This window comes from Emys orbicularis, chromosome 2, assembly GCF_028017835.1.
Source record: "Emys orbicularis isolate rEmyOrb1 chromosome 2, rEmyOrb1.hap1, whole genome shotgun sequence".
NCBI classification, from domain to species: Eukaryota; Metazoa; Chordata; order Testudines; family Emydidae; genus Emys; species Emys orbicularis.
In genome coordinates, this window is record NC_088684.1 from 42,030,703 (window position 1) to 42,045,180 (window position 14,478).

At 41.8% G+C, this 14,478-nt stretch overlaps 1 protein-coding gene across 1 annotated transcript in view; it reads right to left on the bottom strand.

Moving 5' to 3' along the window:
• Positions 1-14,478, bottom strand: part of SDC2 (syndecan 2) — a 100,044-nt gene that overhangs the window by 1,480 nt on the left and 84,086 nt on the right. Inside the window, exons 3-4 of the mRNA XM_065399858.1 lie at positions 3,534-3,667; positions 181-325 (exon numbers count right to left, since the gene is read on the bottom strand). Of these exons, the coding sequence (XP_065255930.1) occupies positions 181-325; positions 3,534-3,667 (279 nt within the window). The remainder of the gene's footprint in view (positions 1-180; positions 326-3,533; positions 3,668-14,478) is intronic.

Genomic DNA, 14,478 nt, shown 5'->3' on the forward strand with positions numbered 1-14,478 from the left:
GGAATACTGGCTGCTCTGCAGAAACATATAATCCTCAGGGACCACACAGCAGTGCGGAGGGTAACACCCCAGGGACAATATGAATTTTGATGTTTATATTATTCTGCAGGTAACATCTTTGTATTTTCTACATTTTTTCCTATTACCTTGTAAAATAGTCCTTAACTAGCTGCTCCTTACCTGCAAGTACTTCTGTTCTCTGAAAGAGGTTTTCTGAGTGCTTCTCAGTAAATACATCAGCGTCATCACCTGGGTCGTTCTTATTTTTGTTAGCGTTAGAGTTAGTCTTGTGAATTTCCTCTTTGTCATCAATTTCTTCAGGTGACTACAGTACATTTAAAAAAGCAATGATCGCATTACAAAAATGTACATTTCTGCACTTTAAATGGTACTTCTTTAACCTAGGTAGTCAGAAAATCATATCTAAACATGCACATTCCAACACAAAAAACAAAGTAGGGAAGCAGTAGTAAATTTATATAAAACTGATACAGTCATCCTGATGTTGAAACATGAAACCTGTATCTATGAGATCTGTACAATTATATTTTCCACATCTGTAAAAGTGCATTGAGTTAAATCACAAGATGAAAAGTCCTAAATGCCCATAGAATTAATAAACATAAAAAAAATGAAGTCAATGAAAATACTACATCTGTTCAGTGGCCACACCATCAACATTCAGCATCTATATTGCTTTGGATTCTCATACATCATTCCCCTGGATAGGTTATTCTGATGAAACCAATCAACAAAAAATGCAGTTTCACTGATAAGCCAGTTAGGAGGGACAGCTAACTGCAGGGAAAGTCGAGTAAAAATATAGCAGGATTTACAGACAGTACAGAATTTGGCAGAAATCAATACAGTGTGATTTAATAAAGATAGATGAATGTGTTTTACATGGGGAGAGAGAATATTATGCACATGTATGAAACAAGAGCATGAAGATTAGCACACATAAAATGATTATATGCTGATAAACAAATCATGGATGTGTAAATATCAGTCCCCCAGCATAATAATAGTGATAATGTTGTAACAAAATGTATCAAAGATATTACATGCAAGACCAAAGAATTATTAGTCCTCTTTGTAGAACACCTGTGAAGTTACTTCTGACATACTACAGGCAGTTTTAGGTTCCACCTTACAGTAAAATTTAAAAGAATCCAAAAAAGGCAACAAGTGATGAAAGGTGTGTAGAAAACATGATTTATGAAGAGAAAACAGAGTCTGTACAGTCTAGAGAAAAGACCGTGTCTTTATGATAGTTCCTCATGTATTACTTAGGCTAGCAAGAAGGAAGTAGTAGTCAAAGCACATTTTTAAAAAAGCAGCAAAGGTCTAAAATGAAGCAAAAGGAAAAATTAGTAATTGCTATCATAGTGAGGTCAATGAGACCTCATTAAGAAGATTGTGGAGTCACCATTACTGGAGACTGACAAAGCAAACAAGATTATTATATATTTATTACTTGTATTATCATAGCACCTAAGAGCCCTGGTCATGGACCACTGAGCTAATGTGATTCTGCAGAAAGCTATGAGTAATATTCTGCAATGATATAGGGAGACAGACTAGATCATTAAAGAGGACCTTGTTTTCATAGCATTCAAATAATACCAAGCCTCAACTCCTGATAATTAGTGGTACTGTGCTCTCTGCTGCTTTCAGGGTGAACCATCCCCTTTTCATTGAGTGATAAGGGAGCAAATTAATCTTTCCCTCATATTTAGAAGTCTGTCTGCTAGTCTGTCTTTGGAATGGATCTATAACCTGAAACAGCAGCATATAAAAATCAGTCTTCTCTATTCCACATTAATACACCAATAAAGGAAGATCAAGCTTCTGGTCCTCTTCTCTGAGCCCCTTCACAGAGCCATCTCTCCCTTCCCTGCTTTTCTCTGTATCACGCAGTCTCCACGTCAATATTTTAATACTAAGTGCAATTATCTCTTTCCAAGAGTATTTTCCACATTGCTTTCAATATTTTTTAAATTTTATTTTCCATACACAAAACACCCAAGCACAGCAATAAGCTATTAAAACATTAGCAAAATCATTTCAATGTACAGAAACTAATTGAACTGGTTATTTTACTGTTTTCCTAAAAGCTGTATGTGATCAGCTCTTCTTTTTTGAAAGAAACATTCATACTCAAAGCTTCTGCCCCATAGTTTAATAAGCACTGGATTCAGCATGCCCAAGCATACCTATTAAAAATGGCTTTAATTACCTTATTTTTGCATGCCCTTCTTTATATTTTATTTTACTTTTTTCTCCCTCTATACAAATAATAAATATAGTCCTTATGTAAACTGACAGCCCTCACAACCAAAGGGAAAGATGCTCAAAAGTGACTAGGCATACCTTGAAAAGAGTCTGAATTACAGAGAGCATGTGCTCTGCAAATCAGACCCTTTTCAAGATATGTCAAGTTAGGCACCCAAGGGCTGGTCTACACTTGGGGGGCGTGGGGGAGATCAATCTAAGATACGCAACTTAAGAAGTATCTTAGTTCGACTTACCTGGCCGTCCTCACGGCGGCAAGTCGACCACCGCAGCACCCCCGTCAACTCCGCTTACTCCTCTTGCCGAGGTGGAGTACGGGCATGGATTCGGGGATCGATTTATCGTGTCTCGTCTATACGCGATAAATCGATCCCCAACAGATCGATTACTACCCGCCGATCCGGTGGGTAGTGTAGACGTGGCCCAAGATTCACTAACCAGTTTGGAAAATATTGACCAAAGTTGACTCTCCAGCCACAGATGTATAGCATGGGCAGCAACAGCACAAACTTCCCCAGAGTACTCGGCCAACAAGTCTCTGACCTAAAAGACAATCTCTAAGCACGAAGGAGCAGTTCTTGTCATAAGCATTCAATGCTGGTATCTCTGGTACTTGTGTCAGCATGTGTCTCACTTTTAACAGTGGTTCTGTGATGTGAATACCTGTCAACTATTCTTTTAAACATTGTCATTTACACTGTTTTCTATCTGCGTGCCAATGGAATCGGTGAACGACATAGTAAGCATTGCAAAATACCATGTTAGAATTTTAAGGATGGTATTTTCCTCAAGAGAAACCTGGAGAAAAGCACAAAGCATACCACAAAAACAAACAAAATTATCCTTTTTATGGGCGAATGGGGGGAGGCAGCTTAATACATGGCTTATTTAGCAACCCTTTTGGAGACATAATGAAGGGTTAAGACTATATTGCATGTTCACATATACCTATGTGTTCATGAGATGATGTGCTGTCCTGGTCTCGATACTCTCTTCTTGGAAGTGAAATCTAGAGTTGGTACACTGGTTCTATACTGGGAATTAGAATCTCTATGGCCAGCTCTACATTTGATTTAACAGAGTGTAGAAATATTAGGTAAGGTTTTTATGATTATTATAGGCATAACCATTCATTAAGTATATTTTCAAATAACCTTTTAAGGCATACAGAATTATGTTTGATTAAAACCATGTAAAAAGTATTACTGTGCTGCAGTAAAAAGTAACTGCCCACAAACCTTAGTTTGTGCAGGAATCTTGGTCTGTGTTTTCAGTGTAGTTGTCTCAGCTTTAGGCGCATCACTAGTTGACGGTATCTTTGGAAGTGTTCTAGACGTTGCTATCACTGTATTATCTTCATCTTCTTCAGCTCCTAAAACAAAACAATGATGTTCAGGAAATCTCTGCACGAAAATCATTTGTACGCATTACATTTTAACTGTAGTAGAGTTCCAAAAAATAAATGATGTTCTGCCCATGTATCAGGGGGTAGCCGTGTTAGTCTGTATCTACAAAAACAACAAGGAGTCTGGTGGCATCTTAAAGACTAACAGATTTATTTCCCATGATTCTGCCCATGATTATTCATAACAACTTTGCTTTGCCACAAAACGTTTGAGATAAACTGCTACAATCCACTGTAGTTACCAAAACGTTTCTGCCATTCTCTGTGTCAGTTACCAGGCTTTTAGAGTTTAAAACCCTCTGAATATTTTTTTTTTTTTTAAAGAAGAGAGCTTTCAGAATACAGCTATAGAATACAGGATGTAAAAGTTTGAATGAGAAGATAGGTCATCCCAGAATGACTTCTTGGAAGATAGATGAACTGACTGACAACCTGAAAGTCATAGGGAAGTTTGGATCCCATGACCAAGAACTATTTGGATTCAGCATTGTAAGGAACGGGTTCACACAATAATTAAGCACAAGGGTACTGGATTCAAGGAAAGCAAAAGTGAAGGAATTAAAAAAAAAATCTAACTTGCAATGTAGTATATTAAAATCCACCACTGTGAAAGAATGTTAAGGGGAATTCTAAAACAACACCCTAATTAAGGCATAGACAATTCCTCTGAAAAAAACTGCACGAAATAAGTTGTCAATATGGGGCTTCACGAAGGACGGTCAAATATTTGAAAACAATATCCTGTAAAGAAAAAGAAGAGGGGGAAAGCATCCAATAAGAAAAGGTATCCACACTTACCTAAAAATTTCCATGCTTAAAATAATAAGGTCCATAGATACATTACAATGAGTACTTCAGCCTGCTTGCAGCTTGAGGGCAGAATTAGGCCTGTAATGCACTGGCAGCAGGGGACTGTCCCACCCCCGAAGGTCCCTCCAGTTAAGAAAACTTCCATAGCTAATTTAATTCCAATTCTACTTACTTAAATTACAGAATGTGATAAATACACTTTGAGAAATACATTCCTACTACAAGTATGGTAAATTCCACCTAATGATAACAAACACAAATCCTCGGATATCAATTTCCATCTCTATTCTGGATGATCCATTTGTCTCCAGCATGGGCTGGATATGTGGACGTTATTACTCAAAAGAAAGGAATTTTTCAGGTAAGCATTGATGTATTTTCATAATCTTCTTTGTGCTAAGGTCCGCAGATCTGTTATGATGGTATTTTCATAGTAGTGTGCCTCCAGGGTGGGAAGCAGGATCATCCTTTAAATATGGACACCCAAAACAAGGTAGATTATATAAAAATTTCTTCTTCTTCTCTCCGGGGTACTAATGCCCAGAGAAGACTTCTGCCAAGAGAAAGAAACATTGACCAAGATTGGATGGTCAATATGCACAATTTGGTTAGCTAGTTGCTGTGTAGCAGATCTCAATACAGGAAACATGACTCTTTTGCCTTGAGACTGTCAGTGCTCCTAAGAAGTGAACTTTCATGCTTAACTGGAGGAATAGTTCCTGGTTTTACTTATGGCATGAATGCTAGGATACCTGTGAGGACTACTTGTCTGAATTAACAGTACAATACTGGGTCTCATTAGAGAAAGCTCCCAAATTCAACTACCCCTCCCCCCATCTGATTGGAAATAGCAGCCATCAGAAGGCCTAGTCTAATGGATAGGAAGTATGACAACACTGTCTGCCTGAGTTTCACCTGAGTAGTGCACTAAAGGAACAGAATGAAGTTGTTCTCTATGACCTGATAGGAATGGAATAAGGTTGATGCCCTAAGGAACCTGACAGTGGTCCGGATGTGCTTCCCATTCTAGGAGGGATGTATCAACCACCAGAGTCTTGGTGGGGAGAATTAAGGGAATAGTACTCCTTTCCTGTTCGGTGAGGAAAGGGCTTTGAAGGGAACTTGCATAGATACTGCATACGAGATGATGTCCGCTTGGTAGTTCACCAACTTCAGCCAGTTTTACACACAACGTAGATGTAGTCTGGCATGCTGCATGATGAACGTACAGGAAGCCACACATCCAAAGAGACTTTAGTGAATTCTCACCAACATGCGTGGTTGATTTGGCAGCTGGCAGATGAGCATGATCATGTGTTTAAATCTGACTAGTGACAGGTAAGCTCTGGCTGTCGTGGAGTCTGTCACTGCCCCTATAAACTCTAATCTATGTGTAAGGTTGTGACCATGGTGCCTGGATGGGTCACGCTGAGAATGCCAACTCAGGGCAGACTGCAAGAAATAGGGCAGACAATTCCCAAGACTGGTGATCTATTCTATAATTAGATTTACCAAGCCAGTAACAAAACAGCTTCTGTAATACCACACTGGTTAACCAGAAGCTAATTACAGTCCCCTTTAGGCAATCCAGCCTTTGGATCCTATCTAAACATCCAAATATAATACAGTGAGGGGTTAGTAAAAACCTTATTCACCATACTTAAATTTCTACCAATCCCAAATGACCGGATACATTGCGCACTAGGTCAATGAATATTTCAGATCTCACCCAAATACATACTTTCAGCCAATCCTTATTAACTAAAATCGAAGATTTATTAATAAAAAGAAAAAAGAGTTATATATGGTTACGAGATCAATATACATACAAATGTGTGTAAAGTCCTTAGGTCAGTTTCATAGCAGAGATGGTGAGGTTGCTGATTTGTAAAAGTCTTTCTGGAATCAGTTCTAAAGTTTAGAATCCAATAGGCAGTCCAGGTATAGAGTTTGTTAAAGTTCTTCCATGAGAATTCCAGGGTACACCTGGATGATCCAGGGTACACCTGGAGGCCTCAATTTTAAGGTTTAGACCTTCCCCGTTAAAGTTTAAGATGACCTGAGATGAAAAAGATCAGGCCCAAAGTTTCCTTTACAGTTGAAGCAAGCTGGGCGCTCACAGGTAACTCCACCACGTGGGCTTTGATGAAAGTGAACCGACAGTTTGATCTCTATTCAATGGGTTCTTTCTCAAACAATACAGTTAACAATAGCCATTCAAACTATTAAGACAGTTCACAAGTAGTTTACTATGTGGAATTACAAGTTTCCAGGAGAGATTAGGACAATATTCTGACACCACAAGTTCCATATAAATGATAATATCCCCTTTTGATCTCCGAGTCAATAGAATACAGTAATGAAGCATTACAAGACAGGAACAGGATTTAGCATCTATAGACTAATTAGATCACATTGTTAGATTTCTAACAGAATGCAGGTAAACACAGATATATTTAGCACTTACTCTTCGATTCTCAAACAATACAAGCAAATATGTTAAAGATTCTAGTCTACTCAACATGGCTTTGATGACTATCTACAAGGAATGGCCCCGTTTACCTTGCAATATCATTTTGATATGTCCTTAAGGGTTTCTTTACAGGTCCCCCAGCTTGCTGACTGTTTAATCTTCGCGGGCCCAGCATTACAGGGGTCAAAAGATTTCTCTGTGTAGATCTTCAGCCCCAACTTGAAGAGTCAGAGAATTTGCTGACCAGAATCTCCACTTGCTAAGGTGACTCCTCAAATCAGCCAACTGTGGAGGTATTGGTACATTATTAGCCTTTGTTTTTTGAGATGAGCTACCACCATTACTAGGCATTTGATGAAAACCCTCGATGTAGTTGATACTCCAAAGGGTAGTACCTTGTGTGGTGATAATGTGCTTGTCCCACCAGTAACCTCAGGTACTTCCTGTGAGCAGCATGGACAGAGATATGGAAGTAAGTATCTTGCAAGTTGAGAGTTGCAAACCAGTCCTGTGGATTAACGATGGAATTATGGAGGCAAAGGTTATCATTTTGAACCTGAAGCAACAAAAAAAGGCATCAAGTCTCCACAAGTCCAGGATAGGGCACCATCCCCCTTTTTTCTTTGGGATTAGGAAATAGTTGAAATAGAAACTGTACGGGAATCCCTCCCATATTGTAGTGGAACTTCCTCTACTGCCCTTAAAGCGAGAAGGGATTCCACCTCTTGAAGCAAAGTCTCTTGCGAGAGGGGGACCCTGAATAGAGACAGGGAAGCAGGAGGGAAGGGTATGAAACTAAAGAGTTTCCCACAGAGACTCTCTCTAGAACCCAGCAGTCTGATGTTATGCAGTTCCACGTTTCCTGAAAGAAACGGAGATGGTGTCCAAATTGGGGGGGAGAAGGGGAGGGAGGAGGAGTGAAGGTTCTGTAGACTGGTAGTAGCACAACTCTCAACCAGCCTGACAAAAGGGGTGCTTGGAAGTGGTCACTGATGTAGAGGCCTGAGGTCTTCTTCTTGAAAGCACTGCCATCTCTTTGGAGGCTCGGTGGACCTCTGGTGGTAGAAAGTACGAGTGATGGTCTCTGCCTAGAACATGATGGTTTTCCCTGCTTCCTTCTAGGAGTTGCTGTAAATTCTCCTTGTGAATCCAGAATAGCCTGGGAGTCCTTCAATGAGTGAAGAGAGTCATCCATCCTTCAGTTAAAAAGAGTGAAGACCTCCCCTTTGAGGGCTCTAAAATCGGATACCTGATGCCAAGACGTTGTCCTCAGGACAACGAAGGTTGCCATGGACCACAGTGCATCTAAAGAGGCCTGCAGACACATCTTAGCTATCTACTGCCCCTCAGAAATCAGGAACTTGAACTCCTCAGGCTCTTGAGGCAACCTGTCGGCAAACTCAGCTTTTCTGCCAGTTGAGATACTCATACCTTGCAAAGAGGGCTTGGTAGCTAGCAATTTTTAATTTAAAACCAGCTGATGGACCGCTCTTGCTGCCAAGGCTTTTGGGCTCTTTATCTTTTGGTGTCAACTTTGTTTCCTTCTTGGGCTGCTTCAAGGGAACCTGGCACAGGGCAGGTTTTACAGCTGGTTGGAAAATGCTGAGTTGTTGTAGTGAAATGTGTTACCAAATCTATTACAGATGCAACGAAAATTTCGCCAAAACACAAACAGGATATCCACTGGAAACCTACCCACGTTTCAGGGTCTGCAGCTCCATCAGGAAGCCTGCTAGCCCTCTGGACCCCAATCTGCAACCAGGGCTCTATGGGAGCAGGAAGCCTGGGGTCTGTCCGTTTTCATCTTGTTCACTACCTTTAATGTTCGGGGCACTGGGAGAAATGTATACAAAAGTCCTTTCATCCAAGGTAAAAGGAAGGCATCTTCTAGTGTGTGAAGGCCCTTTCACCCCCTTGAACAAAATTTCTTGTTGGTGATGGTGGTGAAGAGGTCCACCTCTGGAATGAATAATGGTAATGTTATGGTAATGGTTGGGGGTGGCTGAATAAAGTGGATGCCTGCACAGATGTTGCAAGAATCCTTCCACCAGTTGAGGGAATCTTTCATATGACAAGGGAATGAAACCTGTCTGTCTAGACTGTGTTTGTTCGGTAGACTGTTTTTGGTCACTCATGGAAACAATGAAGGCATAACCTTGCATGACTTGTTACAAAGCTGCAAGCTGTCATGTACCCCAAATGTTGGGAGACATTTTCTCACGAAGGTCTGTGGGCTCATTTGAATCCAGAGGTCAGAATCTGATAGTGTCATGAACCTGTCCGTGGGAAGGTAGGCCCTGGCTGTTCTAGCATCTAGGGATGCCTCTATGGATTCTATTCTCTGCACAGGAGCCAATATAGACTTCTCAATATGGAGCTTGAGACCTAGCCTGAGGAACAGCGCCACGGCTGCCTGTATAGCTGAAAGAACTTTGTCATAACTGTTCCTTCATCAGCCAACTGTCGAGGTATGTAAAGACTATCGCCACAGGACAAAGAGGCAGTGACCACTGCCCAAACTCTCGAAAATACTCTCAGCGCAGAGATAAACCCAAATGGGAGAACCCAGTATTGGAACTGATCTTGGCCTATCACAAAATGAAGGAATCATATCAGAGATGGGTGAATCAAGATATGGAAATACAGGTCCTGCAGATCAAGGGCTGAAAACCAAGCCCCTAGTTCCAATGAAGGGACTATAGCTGCAAGAGTGACCATCCTGAACTTCTGTGCTCTCACAGTTGTTTAGATCTAAAACAGGTCTCCACCCTCCATTCATCTTTGGAACCAGGAAGTACTTGGAGTAAGATCCGTTTCCCTGTGCTGAGCAGGAACTGGTTCTAAGGCTCCTGTGCACAGAAGGGATTTGATTTCCTGTGTCAACAAGTGATCATAAGAGGGGTCCCTGAAGAGTGACAGGGAAATGGGTGAGATGGACAAAGGGAGGTAAAAAGAATGGAGTAGCCTGATTTTATAATCTCCAAGACCTGTTTGTCAGAAGTAATTTGCTCAAGAAGGAAGGTGGAGAACTGTTGCACCTGGAAGCCCAAAAAGTAAAGACAATTCAGACCCTCGACCAGCCTGTCAAAACTGGTGTTTTGACTATGATGAAGGCTGTGTGGTTAGGCCAGATATAGCGGTGGTTCTCTTTCTCTGGAATCCAGTTTTTTTTTTCCTTGGGGGCTCTGTACATCTTTGAAACACAGGGAACTGGACAAGGTGGGATCTCTGGGCTGTTTGGGATCTACTATATCTCAGTTTATTTACAGCTATGTAGATCCCGAGAGGTCGCAAGGTGGCCCTAGAGTCCTTCAAAGTATGTAGAGACTTGTCCACAAAGAGTTTCAAGCCATCAAAGGAAAGGTCCTCAACTGTATTTTTGGATCTCGGAACTCAGAGAGCTGGAGCCCCTTGCCCACCACATGACAACTGGCATGGAGATGGAACAAGTGGCAGTGTCAGCAGCATCCATGGAAGCCTGTAAGGACATTCTAGTTAACAGCTGACATTCTGCTATAATGTACTGAAAATGCTCATGATGCTCAGTTAGAAGGTGTTCAATAAATGACTGAAACTTAGAGTAGTTGGTGTGATTATACTATGCCATTAGAGCCTACTAATTAGCAATCCTAAACTGCAGGGTCACTAAGGAGTAGCTCTTATGTCCAAAAAGGTCAAGGCATTTTTGGTCCTTGTCATACAGCATTGACTTAGTGTGAGGCTGCCTTCCATGTTCATTGACAACTTCGATGACCAATAAGTTAGGAGTAGGGTGGGGAAATAATTCAGAATCCTTGGTTGGGACACAGTATTTTTATCAGCCCTCTGACAAGTGGGTGGTACTGTTGCTGGAATTTGCCAGATAGTCTTGGCAGGATCCAAAAGTGCCTCATTAAATGGGCAGGGTAACTTGAGCAGACAATGCTGCCTGTAAAATATCCAGCAGCTTGTGGTATGACTCCTTGACCTCTTCTAGGGGTATCTGTAAAGAATCTGCCACCTGTTTCACGAAGTCTTGAACTGCTTAAAGTCATTAGCCAGGGAGAGTGGGAGATTCATGACAGCCTCTTCAGGGGCAGATGAGGCGATATCAGTCTGCAGCCTGACCTCGTCTATTCTAGCCTCCTGCTCCTCGAATCTTTCCTTCTACTGTTCAGGTAACTGAGGAGAAAGATGGGAAGGGGACTGTCAGTCTCTACAGTTCCAGCAAGCGAGGCTAGAATCTCTAGAGAATCGTTGACAGCTGGCCCGTCAAGGGTCCCAATATTGCCGCTGAGGGGAACCACATGGCATAAGGGGTGGCATCCATGGCTGCTCATACTCCGAGGAAGGCCTTCATAATGTCTCCCCCGAGCATCATCTCTTTCTTTGTAGATGTCAGAAAGAGGTAAATGGGAGAACCCTGCTCAGATATTTGAGAGAGGTCCTCCTCCTCATCCATAGGAGGAGCTTCACCAGAAAATGGTGGTGAACCAGGCAGTACCAGAGAAAGGTGCAATTCTGGTGATTGTGCAGATCTCAGTACCAAAAAGGGCTTGGTACCCATCAATAGGGGAGACTCCAGTTCCTTTGACACAGATAGGTCCTCAGAGTACCTACATTCCGGTGGTACCAGATGAACTAATGGTATCACGGTGAAAGTCTATTTAGGCAGGTCTCTGGAAGAGGAAGCAGATGGTATGCTTTGAGGCAGAAATAGGCTGAGGTGGCCACTTAGCCCTCTGCAGTACCAAGTGCCCCACTATGTTGGGTACCAGAGGCTGGAGTATGTCTATCAGTACTGGTTTGCTGAGAGCAGACTGTCTCTCCCTAATGCCTTGATCATGTCCTGACAGTATCAAAAGATGTTTTAGCTACCAGAGTGTGGCTGGAGCCATGGCTTTTAGAGGAGCCCAGAGACTTGGCTGTGCCATCTGTCCCAGAGGAGCCTGGAGACTCAATGGTACTGGGCTGAGAACCTAAAGGCTCAGAGATGGTCAACTTATGAGGAGACTTCAGTCTTTTTGGTGAGGGTTCTTTATGAGGAGATCCAGAGTTCCTTTTCTTAGAGCCCCTTTCAGAAATCTCTAAAGTTTTTCCTTTAAAGGGTCTAAGGGAATGTTGAGCTGAGGAAGCTGAGGAAAAAACATTTGAACCCTGGTGATCCTGGCATACTTCCCCACGAAGGGTGTGGGGACAGAGAATTGAAAGGACAACAAATCCCCCAAAACAATGCTCTATAAAAACTAACACTAACTATAAAACACTAAACTAATCTAAACTCTAACGCTAACATACTAGCCCAGGCAAGCTTGACCGACAAAAGCAGTTATGCTGAATGCTCCGTCTCAGGCCAAGGTGGTTGAAAAGGAACAGAGGGCAATTCACCCACACAGCCCTATATAGCCTGAATGCAGTCCACGAGGATGTGTAGAGTGCATGCATGGGCTGAACAGGCACTGACACTGAAAATCTCCGATTAAAGGTGCACGTCATGCATGGAGTATTCATAGGGCCACTACTCAAAGAACTTTTCAGCACCTTGGATAGCAACAGCAACTCTGGCTCTGTTGTAATCTGCAGATCCCATGGTACTGTGTATGATCTCAGAACAGAGACAGTGTGCTAAAATAAGTGGTGCAGAGGTCAATGGTGCCCAAGTAGTCAACACCAAATGTGATGGTGCTATGGCACATGGTGACAAATGAGATGTTGATAACGGAGGTAGTTATATTCAGTGCCCAAGACAATATTGGAAGTCCAATATTGTGCTCCTTCAGGCCTCCAGTGACACCCATTTCAGGCCTTGAAGTCCACTCTTCTTGGGTTGATCAACTGAAAGGGATCTGTCCTAGTGGTTTTCAGAGGAGCATGCTGCCCTACCAGAATCCATAGTAGGACAGGTTTAGAAGTAGCAATTCAGGAGCTAGCTGATCTGGAGCTCACTGGGTATTTTCTGGACTTGGTCCCCATTGGTCCAGGGAAGGGTCTTGCCCATCCAGCGCTGATGTGGGTTGCATAGACCTGTCTTGTAGGAACTTAAGGGAAGCTTTCCCTGATCTTAGTGTTCTTTCTGTTTAGTATCCAAAAGGCCTCAAAACAGACCTCTCAGTCTGTACCTGCAACTTTATAAGGAAAAATTATCACTAGTAGATTTTAGATGTTTAACTCTCTGATCTGCAGGAGCAATCAAATACTTAGACATCTACATTTTATTTATGCACCCAATTATTTCTACTTGCAAAAATGGGGCAGAAAAGGAGAGGCAGTTTTTAATATTGTCATGAAAATAGTCACACAGATTGAAGCAAACACTGAACAAAATTAGACTTCCTAAAATATTCTTTTTTAAAAAAGTTGCCTGTCCTAGCAACCCGTGAGCATGAACACCAAAGAAAGAAACTGCAGAAATGTCAAGGTCGACTGGGTACTGCAGTAGCAAGTGTGCATTAAGCAAAGTTCTTCTTTTAGCTGAGTCTGGATCAGGTACAAAGGGTAAACATCCACTTACTATATCTATACTCAACTACAGTGCTGTCAAGAAGTACGAAAGCATATAACTAGAGTTGACAGTTCACCCTACAACTCACCAGGACAACAGAAAGATGAGGAAGAAAATCCATGTAAAAAAAGGAAATCTGATTTTATTTGTACCTTGAATTAGCAATGGATATTCTCCAGGAAAGTTTACTGCCTAACATGGAATCAAAGTATTTACTATGTACTTCCCTCTCTGCACCACGAATAGTAATATAAGCTGCTCTCACACACCACCAGGTTTACTACTGGGCTGGACCAAAGTTTGTGTGAGGGGATGCTTCTCCCCAGCCACGTAAGCAGTAGAGCTCTTATCCATGCATACACTCTGGAAAGAGTTCAAGAGGACCAGGTTTTCCGTTAGCTTGCTTGCCAGCCATGATCAAGCATGGCCATATGCTACCGTAGTGCTTCAGGAAGAGAGGGAAAGCAGGCATTAAGCGGCTCAACCCCAAAAGCAAGGCAAAAATTTTAGTTCAGGTCCAACTAAATTAATAGATAAAATGTACCACAATGTAACATTTAGGTCTTGTTTCAGTGTGAATCCATACTTTATTTTCTAAAGATCCTAGAAACTTTGGATCAGGAAGGCCTGTCTATCTCAACTGTAGCTTTGGAAACAGAGCAAGACTATCAGGCTTGTCAGCAGGAGAGGAACACTTCTTGGCCAGTGTTCGACAAGTACGAGTTCTGACCCTAAAATAGCCAACAGGCTGAAGACCCACTGTCGGATTTGTGGATCTTACTGTGCTGAAGAATATGAATGACATGGGTCCCCAAAACTGATCTCCATGGTACCTCACCTGACACATTTCTCACTTGGATCACTATTCTGTTGCTTGCCTTTCAACCAGTCTCCAATTCATGTGATGAAATTCATATACTTGACACTTAAATCAACTTGTAAAGAAATTGGGTGAGTGTCACTATGTAGAACACCTTAATTGAAATCCAAATATAAATATATTCATTGCATTTC